The sequence below is a fragment of the Syngnathus scovelli genome, chromosome 7 (genome assembly GCF_024217435.2).
Source record: "Syngnathus scovelli strain Florida chromosome 7, RoL_Ssco_1.2, whole genome shotgun sequence".
Taxonomy (NCBI): domain Eukaryota; kingdom Metazoa; phylum Chordata; class Actinopteri; order Syngnathiformes; family Syngnathidae; genus Syngnathus; species Syngnathus scovelli.
Genome location: NC_090853.1, coordinates 11,113,126 through 11,132,872, shown reverse-complemented (window position 1 = coordinate 11,132,872; position 19,747 = coordinate 11,113,126). Strand labels below are relative to the sequence as shown.

The following is a 19,747-nucleotide window of genomic DNA, read 5'->3' as shown; positions in this document are numbered from 1 at the left end:
GAAAATCCTGCTGCTATTTAAAAAAACATACATGCAAGATTATGTAGTGAGGACATAAGGAATATGATCATAAGGACTACCTAAAATAAGCAATTGAAATAAATTGGACAAAAGATTGTCAGGAAGATCCATATTACACAAATAAATGCACGCTGTGTACAGTGCAGTTATGGTGCTAAAAACAAAGCAAGCATCTATATTGGGCCACATGCATACATACACACCAAGTGCCTATGGGACGTCAGTGGAGACTTGCTAATCAACTGAACTCTTTCCCTCCTTTTTTTTTTTAAAAACTCTTGAGGTCTCAGCAGGAATTGGCCAGCGTTCATCTTCATTTCTTTTGTCCTTCTTTTATTCTCCCGGGATTTATCTCCCCTCAACAAAATTCAAAGGGAAAGGATTTCAGAAGGCAGCATTCAAAGCTTTGTTTGGTGATTAGACAAGGAGACGAAGCGTGTGTTCATAGCTGCGTTAGCAACAGTGTGGATACCGCGGTCCTTTGGTGAAGAGTTAAAGTGATATTGACACCTCGAGATGTGCTTTTCATCTGGGGTTAATTTCTACATTATAGTATTTTATATAGTCACCCAGCCATATTAAAAAGACGAAGGAACTTTGACTCAGTCAGTGTCTGTTCATTGTCTTTTATGCTGTGGAAATGAGAGTTGAAACATTAAGAAATCCCATGTTTTTCATTACATCTATTTGAACTGCTTCCCTCATTTAGGGTCGTAGGAAAGATGAGGCTTGTCCCAAATGAGGTGAGATGGCAGGCAAACCCTTGATTAGTTGCTAGTTTATTCAGATCACATCGCAAATTTACTTAACTAATCTTCATCTCATTTTCAAAATACTGATACCGTTGGAGCTTGCTAAATCCAGATAAAGACAACATTCCATGAATTTGATGGCTTTCTGAACAGCCACGTTTCAGGTTTTCTTTTTGAATAATTATTTTTTTCAAATAACCAAAACTTTGTTGGTGCCACGGTGGCGCACTGGTTAGCACGTCCGCCCCACAGTTCTGAGGTGTGGAGTTTGCATGTTCTCCCTGCGCCTGCGGGGACAACTAGGCAGGAAAAAAAACAGCATTCAAATAATAGAGCCATAAAGACACATTTAATAGCAGACACGAGTGGAAGGAGGAGACCAATCAAGACAAATTCACAAACACTCTTCCTACTGGGAAGAACTATCATTTGTGCTCAGAATGAGACAATCAACGCTACCTGGAGTGAGGATAAGTGGCACATCAGCGATACATTTTAAAACAGCCTGGAAGCAATCAGAAAACACTGCAATCACTCCTACAGCAATGTCAGACATTTGAAGAATAAACATGATGGTGACTAAATAAATAAAAAAATATAATTTTTTGTTTAGCCATCAAATAAAATACTCACATTCAGCTAGATTGCACAAATTGCATCATAACGCAATAAATGATTAAAATAGGACATGCTAGTAAAAATACTCTAGTAACCCTTTCACAGACATTACTAGGGAACTGAAAGATAACAGCAGTATCAATACAACACTTCCTAACTGAGTTGTGGACTGTGCTGTACTGCATATTGATCCATAACATGCTGCTGGCTGAAAAGGAAAGCACAATGGGATTCCTCTGCATGAAAAATGACAAATGAATTGGCAAACCTTGGCTAATCCTCGCAGACACCATTGATAGTGGGACGAGAACATACGGTACCTGATCATCCCAAATGATACTTGAAACCATTTATTAATGCTAAATATTTGAGGGTCTGCTTGATCACAATGAATCAACTTGGCTCAGAACACAGGAATGCATAATAAGTGGAAATAGTAAAGAAGTAAAAACGATTTAACATGAGACCAGGCACTCGCTGCAAGGTTAATTCTGACAGTGAATGCCAAGAAACAATATCTTAAATAGGTCACATGGATTTGACTCAAGAAGCCTTGCTTGATGTCTTCCTTTGCTTCTCAGATGAGTTGTTTCTGTAACCAGCTTAAAACTAACTGTGTTAACGGAAGTCATTGGTTAGATGAGGGAGAAAGTTTCTCTTCTGTTTCTCCTCAACTCAGACACTAAAAAACAAGATTTTAATGGAGCCGGGGTGCAGGACAATGTAAAATAAATTCTGGACCTTATTTTCTCAATAATTTGTCAAGATAGCAGACCCTCATGTGGAGAGACCAATTGTTAAAATACAGTATATGAACCTTTGCAAGGGTTTTGGCGCTATGCCAACAAATAGATTCAGCTATCTGTTTTTTCCTCTTCCTCAATATCCTGCTCAGAGTTGCGGAAAGATAGCCTATCCCAGCTGACTTAGCCAATCCATCACAGGGTACAGAGCATTAGACAGTCAGTCAAACTCACATTCACATCATCACTGAGAGGGAATTAAACAAGTGCTACCTGTGCCAAAGTTAGGTAAGTAAACTGCTACAACATCACTGGCTCAAAAGCAAAATTGTAATGACAAATTCAGCCTGGCTTGGAATGATGGGCAATTTTGTCCCATCCATCCATCCATCCATCCATCCATCCATCCATCCATCCATCCATCCATCCATCCATCCATCCATCCATCCATCCATCCATCCATCCATCCATCCATCCATCCATCCATCCATCTTCCGCTTATCCGGGGTCAGGTCACGGGGGCAGCAGCTTTAGGAGGGACTCCCAGACTTCCCTCTCCCCAGCCACTTCATCCAGCTCATCCCGGGGGATCCCAAGGCGTTCCCAGGCCAGCTGAGAGACATAGTCTCTCCAGCGCGCCCTGGGTCGTCCCCGGGGTTTCCTACAGGTGGGACATGCCCGGAACACCTCCCCAGGGAGGCGTCCAGGAGGCATCCTGATAAGATGCCCAAGCCACCTCATCTGGCTCCTCTCAACGTGGAGGAGTAGCGACTCTACTCCGAGTCTCTCCCGCTCAGTGGCCTACTAGTAGAGTGTCCGCCCTGAGACTGGAAGGTTGTGGGTTCAAACCCCGGCCGGGTCATACCAACGACTATAAAAATGGGACCCATTGCCTCCCTGCTTGGCACTCAGCATTAAGGGTTGGAATTGGGGGGTTAGATCACCAAATGATTCCCGAGCGCGGCACCGCTGCTGCTCACTGCTCCCCTCTCCCCCAGGGGATGGATCAAAATCACATGGGGATGGGTTAAATGCAGAGGACAAATTTTACCACACTCAGATGTGTGTGTGACGATGATCATTGGGACTTTGGATGACCGAGCTTCTCACCCTATCTCTCAGGGAGTGCCCGGACATCCTGCGGAGAAAACTCATTTCGGCCGCTTGTATCCGAGATCTCGTTCTTTCGGTCACAACCCATAGCTCGTGACCATAGGTGAGGGTAGGAGCGTAAATCGACCGGTAAATTGAGAGCTTTGCCTTTTGGCTCAGCTCTCTCTTCACCACAACGGACTGGTACAGGGTCCGCATTACTGCCTACGCTGCACCGATCTGCCTGTCGATCTCGCGCTCCATCCTCCCTTCACTCGTGAACAAGACTCCAAGATACTTGAACTCCTCCACTTGGGGCAGGATCTCATCCCCGATCCGGAGAGGGCATTCCACCCTTTTCCGATCGAGGACCATGGACTCGGATTTGGAGGTGCTGACCCTCATCCCGACCGCTTCACACTCGGCTGCGAACCGTTCCAGCGAGAGCTGGAGATCACGGCCTGAAGAAGCCAACAGCACCACGTCATCTGCAAAAAGCAGAGACGCGATGCTGAGGTCCCCAAACCGGAACCCCTCAACGCCTCGGCTGCGCCTAGAAATTCTGTCCATAAAAATTATGAACAGAATCGGTGACAAAGGGCAGCCTTGGCGGAGTCCAACCCTCACTGGGAACGAATCCAACTTACTGCCGGAAATGCGAACCAGACTCTGGCATCGGTGATGCAGGGACCGAACGCCCTTATCAGTTGGCTCGGCACCCCGTACTCCCGAAGCACGAGGGACACGGTCGAACGCCTTCTCCAAGTCCACAAAACACATGTGGACTGGTTGGGCGAACTCCCATGCTGCTCGAGGACCCTGCCGAGGGTGTAGAGCTGGTCCACTGTTCCACGGCCAGGACGAAAGCCACACTGCTCCTCCTGAATCCGAGGTTCGACCTCCCGACGGACCCTCTTCTCCAGCACCCCTGAATAGACCTTACCGGGGAGGCTGAGGAGTGTGATTCCCCTGTAATTGGAACACACCCTCCGGTCCCCCTTCTTAAAGAGGGGAACCACCACCCCAGTCTGCCAATCCAGAGGCACTGTTCCCGATGTTCACGCAATGTTGTAGAGCAGGGGTGGGCAAACTTTTTGACTTGCGGGACGAATTGGGTTCTAAATTTTGACCGGGGGGCCAAACCAGGAGCAGATGGATGTAGTGTTTGTGTGAAGTAATATAAACGACCTGTAAAGGTCATTGCTTAAAAGGTTTTGGCCTTTAGTAGGTAGTAAAGCATGGATATTCAAAAAAGGTTTTTTGAAAACAAATGCGTTTATTAGCAGCATTAAAAAAAAAAAAAAAACATCCCTAAAAAACTGCTATCAGTGATTCTCATAAAATATGACACTGTTATTATGAATAACAGTCTCCATCACTTCAATGCCTGCAGGTCAGATTAATGAAAGATGTATGTTTATCTTATGAGATCACATCAAACGGCAAACATTTTGACCAAATATATCATCTTGAAGAATCGGTGAAAGCATACATCCAAATAAAGTAATCAAAACGGCAACACCGTGAGGGGTATCTGAAAATCAGAGCAGAGTTTTAACTCACAAACACCTGGTAACAGAAGTGAGGAAACGGAAAACACTTCCTTAAAGTAAGCCTTAAGAACTTTAAAGGTTAAGATTAGTCACAAACAGGTGGTGCATCAATGTCCTTGAGCATCCTGCATTGTTTGAAAATGAGAATGGTCGCTAGTTTCAATCCCTGCTATTTGTACAGATCATATTCAAAATGCATTTTTTTTACAACAAACTTGAAAGCCTCCCCTTCATTTTCAGTGTTCATTTGATGTTGATGTTCATGTGGCTGAACGTCACGTCGCGTACGTCGAGCCAAATTGGCCACTCTTTTTAAACACTCGGCACTCAGTGTCCACCTTGCTTTTCCTTGGGCGACTCATTTTAATGGAAGGATTCCAGGGGAAGGTTTGTGGGTGGCTTTAGCGTAAAACTGTATCCGAAAACTCGGCGCGCAAATTACAAGAATGCTGTCGTCACAGCCCACACTCTAAATTCGGCACTGCTACAAATAGAGCGCGAGTGCGCCATTTCCGTACTACTGAGTACGTACACGCACTTGTGAGTGTGCACCGAGCTTTCTGACACGGCTTCCGGTAGTAAATGCGCAGGCGAGTGGTTCCCCATCTACTGGGGAAACGCAGTCATTGCAGGCAAAATGACCGAAAAAAAAAGTTTAATACAATTTATTTAGGGTTGGCGGGCCGGATTAAACGGTCCCGCGGGCCGGATGTGGCCCGCGGGCCGTAGTTTGCTCTACAATGTAGAGGCATGTCAGCCATGACAGCCCCACAACATCCAGAACTCCGGGCGGATCTCATCCACCCACGGGGCCTTGCCACCGAAGAGTTTTTTAACTACCTCAGTGACTTCGACCCCAGAGATCGTAGAATCCGCCTCAGAGTCTCCAGGCCCTGCTTCCTCAATGGAAGGCGTGTAGGTGGAATTGAGGAGGTCTCCGAAGTATTCTCCCCACCGACTCATGACGTCCCGAGTCGAGGTCAGCAGCACGCCATCCCCACTGTAAACAGTGTTGACGTTGCACTGCTTCCCCCTCCTGAGACGCCGGATGGTGGACCAGAATTTCCTCAAAGCCGTCCGGAAGTCATTCTCCATGGCCTCACCAAACTCCTCCCACGCCCAGGTTTTTGCCTCAGCAACCGCCGAAGCCACGTTCCGCTTGGCCATCCGGTACCTGTCAGCTGCCTCCGGAGTCCCGCAGGCCAAAACGGCCCGATAGGACTCCTTCTTCAGCTTGACGGCATCCCTTACCGCCGGTGTCCACCAGCGGGTTCGGGGATTGCCGCCACAACAGGCAACCCCTCCACCACGATAAGGTGACGACTCACGGAGGGGCAATTTTGCCCCTATTAAATGAATTATAGCACTTACGTATTATGAATTATTTTTTTTTTATCAAAATAATAATTATGATAATAAATACTGTACTAGTAAGATGTTGCCAGTTTTACAAATAATGAAATCACCGTTAACGGCAAAAACCGGCGAGTCAAATCAAAGTAGTCTGTTTTGTTTTCCCACAAAGTCATCACAAGTGATGCAAGACTTTGTAATACATTATCCCAAACAAACACTTGAAAGATCTTTTCACATCTTTTCCGTCACAAAATGGTTTGCGACAACCATTACTTAACAAGTATTGAAGAGAAGAAAACAGCTTTGTGGGTGGAATTATACATATGATAATATAATTTCCATACATCTAAATCAACATGTTCCACCTGCTCAACCTTGGGGATTCTACAATCGGTGTTTAGGAACTGAAAAGTTTAGCAGTTGTTCAAATCTCAGACAGCAGCCTATTATGGTAATGCTGTTTCCTTTTGAATGTAGAGTCCATATTCTTTCATATACAGAATGTTGTTGCAGTATTTGGATAAGATTGCACAACGTTAAATCTGGCCACTTCCTAATACAGAAGGTAAAAAAATTGATTCACCTTGTCGACCTGGATTAGCCTGGTCCAAATTGTGATTCCTTACAAAAACTGCATATGAATAATATATAGTATATATACATACGTATATTTTTAGCAAACTTAAATGTAACAGAGTTATTGCTCTGACCTGGTGACGAGTTGCCTGAAATTGTTGCTTTTGTAGGGAACTAGTAATGAGTCATACATTTTCAAAATGTAAAAACAAATTAACTTACAATTACAAACAAAAGCACCAAAAACAAAAACTCAGCACAACATGAGCATGAATGGCTGAGTCTAGTTTGTTGTCAATATTTTGCATTCTTTCACATTGACAATGTATTTTTTGTGACAAAGTCAAAGATGAAGGATTTTTGTGATTTTTTTTTTTTTTTTAGATCCTTCATGTAAAACAGACACCAACACATTTGACACACAAAGATGCAATGCTACTAATAATAGAGCAGTATAAAAAAAGTTTTTTGTGTGTTTTTATCCTGCTTAATTGAGTTATAAACATAATTTGTTGTTACTTTGAGAATGGGGCTAGCAGGTTTTGTTTGAATATCTCAGTTTTGTTTTCCATGTAAGCATTTTCAGTGTTGAGACAAATAAATATTAATTTGCACAAATAAATTTTAGACTTAGAGCTAATTCATCCACTGAAATGCTTCACTTTTCTTACTTGTGACAACTTGAAACAAAGAAATTTTGAGTTATAGTGCACTTCATCACAATTTCATTGGGAGCAGTTTGAGGTTTGCAGGTGGCATGTGAATTATACCGATGAACATAATAATAGTATGAATACTACTCAAAGACTGAAAGCGATAAATCATAATTCTGAGACGCCGGCACAAAGTTCTTTAACTGTACTGTTTTTCCCCAAAGGAATATAATCAACATAACTTTTATCGATTATTGCCGACTGGGGCGATGTTGAAGAGGTTCAACTAATTCGCCTTGGCATACAAGTGTGTCTGCACTATTCCACGTTAATAGATCATTGATTCCTCTTGCAAGCAGTATGTGAACCCTTTAAACTGTCTACACACAGACAGTCCTTGATTGATTTCTTCTCTCTGCAAGGTTAAACCTTTGATATTTAAGGGGGCAATTGGAGTCTAGCCCCAATCTTCCATGCATTCATATGGATGTAAAACTCTACTTCCATTTATTTGTGTGTCTAGAATGTGTGATTGTTTTTATGGCAGCTACACTTTCACATTCCTGCAACCCAAAACAAACAGTAAGCAAGAAGCAGCCTGGCAAACTCAAAGAGACAATGACAGAGTGGGGATGTCTTTGAGCGTTTGGGAACACTGTGAGCTGGCAGTACAGTATCGTTAAGGCAAATGACCTGTAGAGGTCACTGTTGTACCGCACTTGTGGTGATGCTTCTTGTAGCGGTTGGGTACAGGGTGCGTTTGACTTTTCTTGCTTCTCTGGTCTAAAGGTCAAACTTATTTACTCTTAAATGCCATTGCAAAATACATTTGTTTGCATGGAGAATGGTAGGATTAGAGAAAGAGCATGGATGTACTTTGCTAATTTGAAATTGTGACGTTATAATTATTTGGATTCCTAACCAAGCAAGCCTTTAATTACCTTGGTTCTCGGAAAATAGCCCTCCTCTAATTGTTCCCACAATTTTGGAAGCATAAAATGGGAGGAAGACATGCAAAGGGATTTAAGGGGAATTTACAGTACATTGTCAATGTAGTGTTCAAATTAAGTTAAATGCGCTGAAAATATGCAGTGTGATGGATAAAGAAATATATTGAAATATTACTGCAAAGCCCACACTCATTGTAACTTTAAATACAAAACATTTGTCTCACTCCAGTTTACACAGAGCAGAATGGCCCCCAAAACCCTATACACCCTTAAGGTATAAAATAAGCAATACATTGTTCAAAAGCACCCTGAGGTGTTATGATTCGAAAAACATGTTTTTCTTTCTTTGGCATTTATATGCAGGTTTGTCCAAGCAACATGTCAAGAAGAAGTCTCTCAACACTATGCTAATTGTGCATGCGACACACATAAAAGCTTGGGGGATTTCAGCAGTTTTTAATGAAAATAAATGGACTGTCATATCGCTATGCGGTGTAGTTTAATTCATTCAGAAAAGACATGCTAGCCTTAACATGCTTCCATAATTTTGACAAAGTATGAGGAGGCTAAGAAAATGCATCCTTGTGCTTGCCTGTGTGTGAACATGCTCCATGGAGTGTGACCCTGAAAATGCACTGCTTTTGAATGAGTGCCAGGGGTTTTACAGAGATAAATAAAGTGGTGGAGCAGTCGTCCTCATGCTCATCTCTTGAGTACACTGTTGTTGTGCCTCCATTTACAAGTCAGTTCAAACTACAGTATTTGCAGACTGGAGTCAGTTGAGCTGTTCTACAAGACAGCTCATAACACGCTTTAGGACAGTGGTGTCAAGCACATTTTAATGGGTTCTCTATAAGTCTTCCCTAAATGTGCATTTTGCCATTTTATGATTTCATTATTGCCTCTGCACATCTATTTTTAAAAGCAAATTAATGTATAGTTTAGTGGTTAAGGATTAAACCCTTATCTCTCAAATTATTGTCTCAAAGTCTAGAAATAATAGCAGCTATTAAACTAGTGTAAAATGCATCCAATTATATAGTTGGATCAGGAAACACTGTGCAGAGATGTGTGTACAATAAATATATTCAGAATTACATTCGTCACTTGTGAAATCGCAGGCATGCACAGTTTGAAACGGGCGTTTGCGCCATTGTGGGCCGATTTCATTTTACCTGAGTTTACATTGTGATGAATGCTACCGTAGTCACAGGACTGGAAAATTCTAGGAAGGGTATGATATTGACTTGATATCAGAGGCTGACATGATGACAGAGCGCTGAATATTGCATGCAAGGGCACGCAATGGATGGGAGGAATCAGGCGAGCGAATGCGTCTAATGGCTGACGTGGATCTGGTCATCGGGGGCCTCTGACATTGAGTGGAGATGACAAAGTCAGTTGTGTGATCGCCAAGTAAGCCATTATCAGTAGCTATCATGTACCACTCCCCTTTTTAGTCTTTCTTAGAGTTTGTCAGTCTTCTCCTTGGCTGCATCACTCACCCAGTCGGCCTTTTCACTATGTGTCATCTCTACTTTGAGTTCTCATACAGAGAAGCTATTAGCCAACACCCATGTGCTTTTGTACAGATTATACTCCAGGCAGTCAGCAAGAAACCAAATGTGATTCAATTCTCCCTGAGTGCATACTATCACTGTTTGACTGCAGCCTTATCCTTTTTGAAGTTCGCATATGCAAGTATGAGGTCCCAAATGTCCACAGGATTTAATTAAGCTACATTCTGTCTGTCAGATGTAGGAGCGCCAAAGTCACACAGTGGTGCTGCATCGTCCGGTTTGTTGAGAAGCTCAGAAGTCTTCTCTGACCATCCAATAACTGGAAATGATTGAAATGTAAGATGCATCCATTTATGAAACGGTATTATGCAGTGGTGCAGTTTTTCTCTCCAAATGCTACAGCTAAGCAATTTACTCGTGATTGTGCTGAGGAAGCTTTATCCGCTCCACTGATATATTCTCAAATACAATACATCTAATAAAGATGCATTGTCATGATTTTGCTCGAATGATGAGTTGTAGTTTAAAATGTAATTGATGTCCAGTGCTGGGAATATGGTACATTATCTGGTGACGTGCTTGTCATGCTAGACACACCACAGACATGTTGAAAGATGGTGCTGTGGTGAGCAATACATACTGCGCATTTCTACTGGAATTGCCGTAGAGGTGTTGTGACAAGGTTAAAAATTGTAAACTACTCTATTGAGTCTGGGTGAACTGTGCATGAACTTGAGGGTGAGACCTCCTTTGCTTGTGGCTTGGTTTTCAAAGGACTACCGTATTCCCACGACACTTAAAGTGGTGGCATGTGCAATGTGAAAGAATATGTTCAGGCTGGACACACGCGCGCGCGCACACACGCACGCACGCGCGCGCGCGCGCGCACACACACACGCACACACACACACACACACACACACACACACACACACACACACACACACACACACACACACACACACACACACACACACACACTTGACATTCTGCTACGCATCTTCTGCAGATTACGAGTCATCCGAGGAGAAAGCTCGATGCGTGTCGGGGAACTTTTGAGCGTTGTAGTCGGGATCTCCGAGCACCCGCGCTTAGATGTCCTTCTTGACCTGGAAGCAAAGACACAGAGCTTCTTTTGACACGTATCAATACACCTAAGTGGGGGAAGAAAAGTCAAGCATCACTATTAACAATCTTTCGATGGCTCATCCATCCCTCCTTGCCTGCGTGGCATATGCATCCTGCAAATCGGGACGCTCCAGCTCTCCCTGGAGGCTGTTTGCGGCCGTAACCGGCAGGGCTCCAGCAGAGCGAGCGGCTCGACGGACGGCGTCTGACAAGGAGAGGCGGGGTCCTTGGCCCTGCGTCATCTGAGGAGGGAAAGCGCGCTGCCATCACGTACCAACCGTTCCTCTCCACTGTTCCGTAAACAGTTGGGGACATTTAGAAGAACAACCATCGGGTGAGCAGAGCAAGAGCAGTGAGTTTCCTCGCCCACTCCACCATTACAGTCAGAAAATATCAAGGCGCTTTGAATGTGGGTGGACCTTTCTCCTCTTAGCGGGCATCCCATGTAGGTAGGCGTCAGACAGCGGCGGCTGTGCTCGGAGCTTCCTTTGAGAATGCAGATCGTGCCTGATGGTTGGAACCCATTCCTGTGGAAAACATTTGCCCACGTTCAAACGTCCATGCGTCCAATTGGAATTTGCCTTTTGAGGAGACAATATACTGTACGTCTGGTCCATCCGCAACATAAGCACACAAAACTGATGACATTGTTTTCGGAAAGTCATTTCTTCTTTGGATAAATCAATCAAGATCATTCACTTTCTTGATCCATCCATCCATCCATCCATCCATCCATCCATCCATCCATCCATCCATCCATCCATCCATCCATCCATCCATCCATCCATCCATCCATCCATCCATCCATCCATCCATCCATCCATCCATCCGTACTTACCGGTGGAAGCTCCACCTCCCGGGTCAGCTCCGGCCGTCTGGGCGGGGACTTTGTTTTTTTTTTCTTTTTCACCTCCGTGTTTTATTTTGATAAATGTCAAAAACAGGTGCCCTTTTTTATGTAACGCTGTCTACAATACATGTTCACGTGGTCATATTTTTCTGTTGAATTATTTTGTACACTATTAAAAATGTTCAAATATAATTGTTTTATGGTTGATTTTTTGAATTGGGCCACAGCGAGTCATTGGATAAATGCTTGGGAAATATAATAACCGAAATCATGGACTTGAGTGGTGAAAAAAAACTAGCAAAGACAAGCTTACATCGAAGACGTCCATTTTATTGCATGTAAACTGAGGTTTTTAGAAAGCGTTAATTAAAAAAAAAAAACACCTGAAAAATATTGTTTACTGGTATTTGCATCCATAGAATGATTATAGATGATCTAATGCACAAGTGTGCCTACTTTCTTATTCACGTTGTGTGCTGTCATAGATGATCGATAGACCAGAACAGATTTTTTTCCCGACATCCCCAAACGCATCTCCGTGCAGACTGAGCAAAGGTGGCACGTTCCGTTAACGTCAAAGACGTCAAAGACAATTTGATGAACTCGTCGTCGAACTTCAAAAGCCTACGTTACGACACACACCTCCCACTTTGTCACACTTGGACCGTACGGCACTCGGAAGGAAGGCCAAACTAGGGGATTGCAATTGCAATTTGCCCACAGTCCCTGAAGGGAGCAGATGTCATCCTGCGAGGGTTGTTTGGACTGGCAATGGCACGCAAGACTGGATGTCACTTGTGTAAGTTAGCGCTAAGTAAGAGCACGATCTTATACTTGAGATAACCTTACATTATGTGTGAATACTGCACATGTTGTCAGTAGAACTAGTTGGGCCTAAGCGCCCATTTGGGGGAAATAATGCACATTTGCAATGAAAACCGGAGCTCTTACGAACAGTTGATGCCACTTGAATGACGACATCAGTTGCGTTGAAGAAATGTTGCATTTGACTTTGTATTTCACGTATAAGAGTATAATCTTCCTCACGCCATAATGTAGCGCGCGTCGATCACAGGAACCAACACTTTGATATTGTCACTCTACGTGATAACGTCACATGATATATATATATATATGAGAGTCGATCAATCTCCAATAGGAACTCATGGGCTTTTTCAATTTTCCTTCTCACTTTTTCTCCCCCATACTGGAAGAGAAGAACAGAACACTTGTCGTTTGTTCTTGACTGGTTAATTCAATTTTAGCCGCCACTGCCGGCCGGCAATGGTAGAAAGTGTCAAATGGATTTACCCATGACAATCCTTGTCATGCAATTGCTACGATGTCAAATATGAACCAAAGTGCCAATGTAATAAGAATTAAAGTGACGACAGAGCCATGAAACGGAGTCAACTCCTCGCTAACTGTCTCTCTTTTAGGTTCTCGAGGGGGACTAGAAGCGCAGCCGGCCGGAGTTTGGATCGAAGAACAATTTGCAGGCTCGTCGTCCATGTGACTTTGCAGCCTATTGGATTGGAGAGAAACAAGATGGAGGAGTTTCCCTGTCATCCCAACCCTGTGTATAGTCGCCATGTAAGAACAGAGGGCTCGCAAAGTGAAAGAGACAATGAAGGAGAGCAAAAGCTGGCCGTGGCATATGAAAGACTAAGGACGGAGGTAGGTAGGCAGATGCTTTCTCTGAGATAGATACGCTCCAGGGAAAGTGGCTGAATCTCTTTCCAAACAATCCAACTTCAATGCTTGTGTTGAGTTGTGCACTTGACAGTATTACCCGTTGAATAGCTTCATGCTGCAGGGCAGGGATTCGGCAAGTCGTGTGACAACTTTCCGTTCTTCTAGTTTAGTAACGAGAATGAGCATTGAGACATGTCATCTGGGAACAAATAACAGGAGTTTTTTTTTTTTTTTGTAACACATTGAAGCATTCTTTTACAGCTTCCAAAGAATCACGACTATACCATGTACTCCTGTGACGTTGAATTCATCAACGGACTTGTCAACACCAAGACCAGGTAGTGATTCAGCTTCCCTTAGCTTGAGACTATGATCCTATTTCTTTTCTTTTGTGACTGGCCCATTCGTCCGTCTCTTGCAGGGGACGTGCGATCTACCGACTCAGCACTTCGCTGTGGCGCCTGGTGTATCTGTTCTATTTCACCGACGTCCGGCTGGAGGTGCTGAAACTGACCAAGCACGTGGAAGAGGGGACCATTAAGGCTCGCTGGAGGCTCCGGGGCCTTCCCTTCCTGACACTGATGCTTCGCTTCTACCGCAAAGACAAATCACACCTGTACAGGTAGCCCCACCCAGACTCTTTTGGGTCCATTTGAAAGCAGCCCGTCCATATGTCATTCTGACTGAATGGCATCTATCTGTTCCAGGTCCTATGACGCTTTCGCCACATTCTACATAGGGCGCGATGGACTCATCCATTGTCATCAAGTTGAAAAGGTAAGAAAGTAGCTGCGGATGTGGCTTGGCGGGTTAGGGCTCGGTCAGGTTTTCCAGTGTTTCTTCCTTCAAACAGCAAACTTTTGTGATTGTGCAGGTGATGCCAGCTCAGCCCCCGGCCCTGCCCAGAGTCACGTCCCTCCTGGCCGGTGCTTTAGTAGCTCTGGGGGTGGAGGAAAACCGACCCGCCCTCAATCTGCTGCCCTCCCTCTTGTCATCACTGCGGCAGGTCCGAGAATGACGGATCATGTCACACTGAAGGTCCACAAGACTGTTTCTTTAGCATTATAGGAACAAGAGCTGTAGCACAACGCATGATATCGTTGCTTTTTGATTAAGTGCACAACTCTCCCGGCGATTGGTCTGAACTAGTACCCGCGGCATTTTAGGTCAACTATCACTTACTACATTTACTAACTGACCGAGTGTTGTGAAAATGCTACAACACGCAACTTTGATTTACCATCGCCTTTCCCAACTTGTCTGGTGTTTTGTAGTGTACCAAAATATCCCATAATTATCTGCCTAAATAATTGTGACTAATTTAAAACTATTCTACTTGTTAATACCTACAAAATAACATATTCTAACCGGCGATTGCTTTCACCCCAGCGACCCGGGTTCGAATCTCAGTGGGACGAAAAAACTTATCATAGAAAATTTGCAACACAGTTGCTCGTGTAACCATGTAACGATACACTTCTTTAGAGCTAGGGTTAGGTTTAAAGTTAGGTTTAGAGCTAGTGTTAGGGTTAGAGCTAGGGTTAGGGTTAGTGCTAGGGTTAGGGTTAGAGCTAGGGTTGGGGTTAGGGTTAGGGTAGGGTTAGCGCTAGTGTTAGGGTTAGGGTTAGAGCTAGGGTTAGGGTTAGAGCTAGGGCTAGGGTTAGGGTTAGAGCTAGGGTTGGGGTTAGGGTTAGGGCTAGGGTTAGTGTTAGAGCTAGGGTTAGGGTTAGAGCTAGGGTTAGAGCTAGGGTTAGGGTTAGAGCTAGGGTTAGGGTTAGGGCTAGGGTTAGAGCTAGGGTTAGGCTTAGAGCTAGGGTTAGAGCTAGGGTTAGGGTTAGAGCTAGTGTTAGGGTTAGAGTTAGGGTTAGAGCTAGTGTTAGGGTTAGAGTTGGGGTTAGAGCTAGTGTTAGGGTTAGAGTTAGGGTTAGAACTAGGGTTAGAGCTAGGGTTAGAGCTAGGGTTAGGGTTAGAGCCAGGGTTAGGGTTAGAGCTAGGGTTAGCGCTAGGGTTCGAGCTAGAGTTAGGGTTAGAGCTAGGGTTAGGGTTAGGGCTAAGTTTAGGGTTAGGGTTAGAGCTAGGGTTAGGGTTTGAGCTAGGGTTAGGGTTAGAGCTAGGTTTAGGGTTAGATCTAGGGGTAGAGCTAGGGTTGGGGTTAGGGTTGGATTTAGGGTTAGGGTTACACCTAGGGTTAGCGCTAGGGTTAGAGCTAGAGTTAGGGTTAGAGCTAGGGTTAGGGCTAAGTTTAGGGTTAGAGCTAGGGTTAGGGTTTGAGCTAGGGTTAGGGTTAGATCTAGGGTTAGACCTAGGGTTGGGGTTAGGGTTAGAGCTAGGGTTAGGGTTGGACCTAGGGTTAGAGTTAGCTTTAACCCTAACCCTAGCCCTAGCTCTAACCCTAGCCCTAACCCTAACCCCAACCCTAGCTCTAACCCTAACCCTAGCCCTAGCTCTAACCCTAACCCTAACCCTAACCCTAACCCTAGCTCTAACCCTAACCCTAACCCTAACACTAGCTCTAGCCCTACCCAAACCCTAACCCCAACCCTAGCTCTAATCCTAACCCTAACCCTAGCACTAACCCTAACCCTAGCTCTAACCCTAACCCTAGCTCTAACCCTAACACTAGCTCTAAACCTAATTCTAGCTCTAACCCTAACTTTAAACCTAACCCTAGCTCTAAAGAAGTGTATCGTTATATGGTTACACGAGCAACTGTGTTGCAAATTTTCTATGATAAAAGTTTTTTCATCCCACTGAGAATTTTGTTTTTATGTTTTAATTGGCGAATAAAGAAACAAGGAATAAAACACCAGACAAGTTTTAACATAAATGTTGCTTTTGTTGTGCAATTAACCTTTTATTTATTTATTGTCTTTTTTTTTTAACCTCCTGTAGTGTACCTACACATATTGTCATATAAAGCAGTTAACCAAATGTCTAATAATATTAAAAGCAAATTTCAAACCAGCAATCTAATGTGAAATTGCATTGAATAGATATATTGGATAACAATATTTAGGCGTATACAGGTATACACGACTATAAGTGTTATACTACGATACAAGTGTTTACCAGCTCAGTGGCCTAAGAGGAGAGTATCCGCCCTGAGATTGGGAGGTTGTGGGTTCAAACCCCTGCTGAGTCATACCAGCGACTATAACAATGATACCCATTTCTTCCCTGCTTGGCACTCAGTGTAAGGGGTTGAAATGGGCCCCCCCCCCCCCCTGCTGCTCGCGATCATTGGGACTTTTGGCACTCAGTGTAAGGCAGGGGTGTCCAAGTCCAGTCCTCGAGGGCTGCATTCCTACATGTTTTCCAAGTTTCCCTCGTTAAACACACCTGATTCAAATGATCAGTTCATCCTCACGTTCTACAGGAGCCTGATCATTGAATCAGGTGTGTTTAACGAGGGAAACTTGGAAAACATGGAGGAATGCGGCCCTCTAGGACTGGACTTGGACACCCCTGTTGTAGAGTGACCAGATTTGGGGAGGACAGCCAATCAGGAGGTGGGGTTGAGGGCGGGTGTGGCACAATCTAGTGTCCAAGTGACGTAGGTACACCTGGAAATGGCCGTGTACCTAATGGAGTGTCTAAGTGATGTCACAGAACCAACAACCAATCAGGAGGTGGGGGTGAGGGCGGGTGTGGCGCTTTTCACTTAAACCAGGGTTGTCGACCTCCAGTCCTCTAGGGGCCGCGTTCCAATATGTTTTCCAAGTGACCCTCGTTAAGCGCACCTGCGTGAAAACTTTTAGCTCCTTTCACGTTCCGCAGGAGCTAAAAGTTTTCACGCAGGTGCACTTAACGAGGAAATCACACGGACACTCCATTAAGTACACCGCCATTTTCAAGTGTACCTAATAACAGGCCACTTTATTAGGGAAATATCATGGTCAAAGGTCACAGGTATCACGCTCTCGTCCTCGGGGCCGCGTTCCAACATGTTTTCCAAGTGACCCTCGTTAAGCGCACCTGCGTGAAAACTTTTAGCTACTTTCACGTTCTGCAGGAGCTAAAAGTTTTCACGCAGGTGCGCTTAACGAGGGAATCACACGGACACTCCATTAGGTACACCGCCCTTTTCAAGTGTACCTAATAACAGGCCACTTTATTAGGGAACTATCATGGTCAAAGGTGTCAAGCTCTAGTCCTCAGGGGGGCCGCGTTCCAACATGTTTTCCAAGTGACCCTCGTTAAACACACCTGCGTGAAAACTTTTAGCTACTTTCACGTTCTGCAGGAGCTAAAAGTTTTCACGCAGGTGCTCTTAACGAGGGTCACTTGGAAAACATCTTGGAATGCGGCCCCGAGGACTAGAGCTGGACACCTGTGACCTTCGACCATGATACCGTTTTACGTGATGTCGTAAATAAATAAATACATAAAGAATGAACGAATAAAAGAGATTTGAAACATCCATCCGCTTGTTGCGTGATACAAATATTGATGTAATCTCCCCTCCTTCACTGCATCGGGAAGCTGATCTAATACTGCTATGGAACATGATTAAAGCTCACTATAAAATAGTAAAATACAAATGACTGACTGAAAAAAGTCATCATCTAAAATAGTAAAATACAAATGAGTTAAAGCATTTTTCATCTGATGTAATGATCTCTACAACATTAGGTGGGTTATAACATGAAGTTCAACTTTACAGCAATTTAAAAGCTAACGTAACACGTTTGTACTGTACCATGTTTTATATCTTCTAAGAAAACATTTTGTATTTCATTTTCTAAACACGTTTAACTTTCCAAACGCTCACTGGCATCGAATCTTTTTCGAATACTCCCAAACTGAGAATGAGTATGTCAAATCAAAGCATCCGTCAAGGAGAGTAACACAAATATTTGAGCACAGGAACACACACACACACACCTACATGCACACACACACACACACACACACACACACACACACACACACACACACACACACACACACACACACACACACACACACACACACGCACGCACGCACGCACGCACGCACACACGCACACACGCACACACACACACACACACACACACACACACACACACACCAGAATATGCTTGTTATTTGTTAAAAAAAGGAATAAAAAAATTAATAAAAAGTATTATCCCTATCCTAACTTGAATACTGTGCCTGACCTCACTTCTTAAAATGGATGTATGGATAGTTTCTGTCATTGAGAAGCAACGGGGTTCGTTTCAATATTGCTTTCTGCCTCTGCATTTCTATTACTTTCTCTACAAGTATGACATTTAACTTTAATACATTGGTGGCCTTTCAAAAGACAACAATGCCATTCTATTTTTGTTACAGAGAAAACATTAAATATCATTTAGAGCTCCGAGCCTGGATGCACACACTAAAACTAGTTTGGTGTGAAGCACGTGGATGAACTGCATGTTTGAAAATTTCACACGTTTGCTATATTCCTTTCAACAACAGCAAAGTGAGGTGTTAATTGCTGCTGCCTGCCCCTTGATACTGTGAAAAACATGTACCTTGTGCAATCACTTTTTTCTGTGAAGAAAGAAAGAAAAGTGAGGTAAGTGAAGAAACATAATGTAATGGAGTGGCTTAATATTACTTAATAAGAGGTGTGTTCTTAATTATCAAATGAAATAAAATCACATTATAGTTCTCATTCACAACACTCCTCCCTGCACCAATTTTTACTCTGCCTAATTTACATTGAAGCACATGGTTCTGTCCGTCTCGTCCCCTGAGAAGATTGTCTCTTTGACCCTGTGCGTCATCAGCATAACAGTGTTAGGATGATTACTCCACGAGGGAGAGTGCTGTATCAGTGTGGAAAACATCACGTAGCACATCCTGATTAACAATCTGTCTGAGACGTGCTGTGCACTGGCTGCCTTCCTCCGGCGATTCCAGCTACTGGCTCGCAGCTCGGCAAAGGGGGACAAGGTCTGAGGTCCAAAAGCATTAATCGAATCAGGTGTACGTGTGTGTGTGTGTGAGTGAGTAGGGATAGAGGCTAAAGCCAAGGCAAGAAACATGACTTTCTAAACTACATTTTTCTCTTTTACTCTGGCTGGTCTCACAGTTTTTTTTTTTTTTTTTTTTTTGCATGTTCATTCAAGATACGAGTGGTGTTGTGTTTGAGCCTTGATGTGCTTGACTCACAACTCTGCTCTCTAAAGCAAAACAATACAGCTGAGCCAAACCCAATAATATACTGCCTTCTCCATTCCCTCTCAGATACAACCGCACAAATACCCACAT

General features: G+C 43.9%; 1 protein-coding gene across 3 annotated transcripts; it reads left to right on the top strand.

The window, feature by feature from the left end:
- The first annotated feature begins 12,444 nt into the window (after nucleotides 1-12,444).
- Nucleotides 12,445-14,926, top strand: LOC125972122 (uncharacterized protein C6orf136 homolog). Of its 3 annotated transcripts, none has more exons than XM_068651453.1 (6): nucleotides 12,445-12,611; nucleotides 13,252-13,489; nucleotides 13,769-13,845; nucleotides 13,953-14,129; nucleotides 14,215-14,284; nucleotides 14,382-14,920. In XM_068651453.1, exons 1-6 carry the CDS (start codon nucleotides 12,601-12,603, stop codon nucleotides 14,523-14,525), a joined length of 717 nt encoding a protein of 238 aa, XP_068507554.1. In that variant the 5' UTR covers nucleotides 12,445-12,600; the 3' UTR covers nucleotides 14,526-14,920. The 3 variants fall into 3 exon arrangements, with proteins under 3 accessions (XP_068507554.1, XP_049581475.1, XP_049581476.1); XM_049725518.2 differs by having other exon boundaries at nucleotides 13,929-14,129; nucleotides 14,382-14,919; XM_049725519.2 differs by lacking the exon at nucleotides 12,445-12,611 and adding an exon at nucleotides 12,909-13,181 and having other exon boundaries at nucleotides 13,929-14,129; nucleotides 14,382-14,926.
- Nucleotides 14,927-19,747: the final 4,821 nt, after the last annotated feature.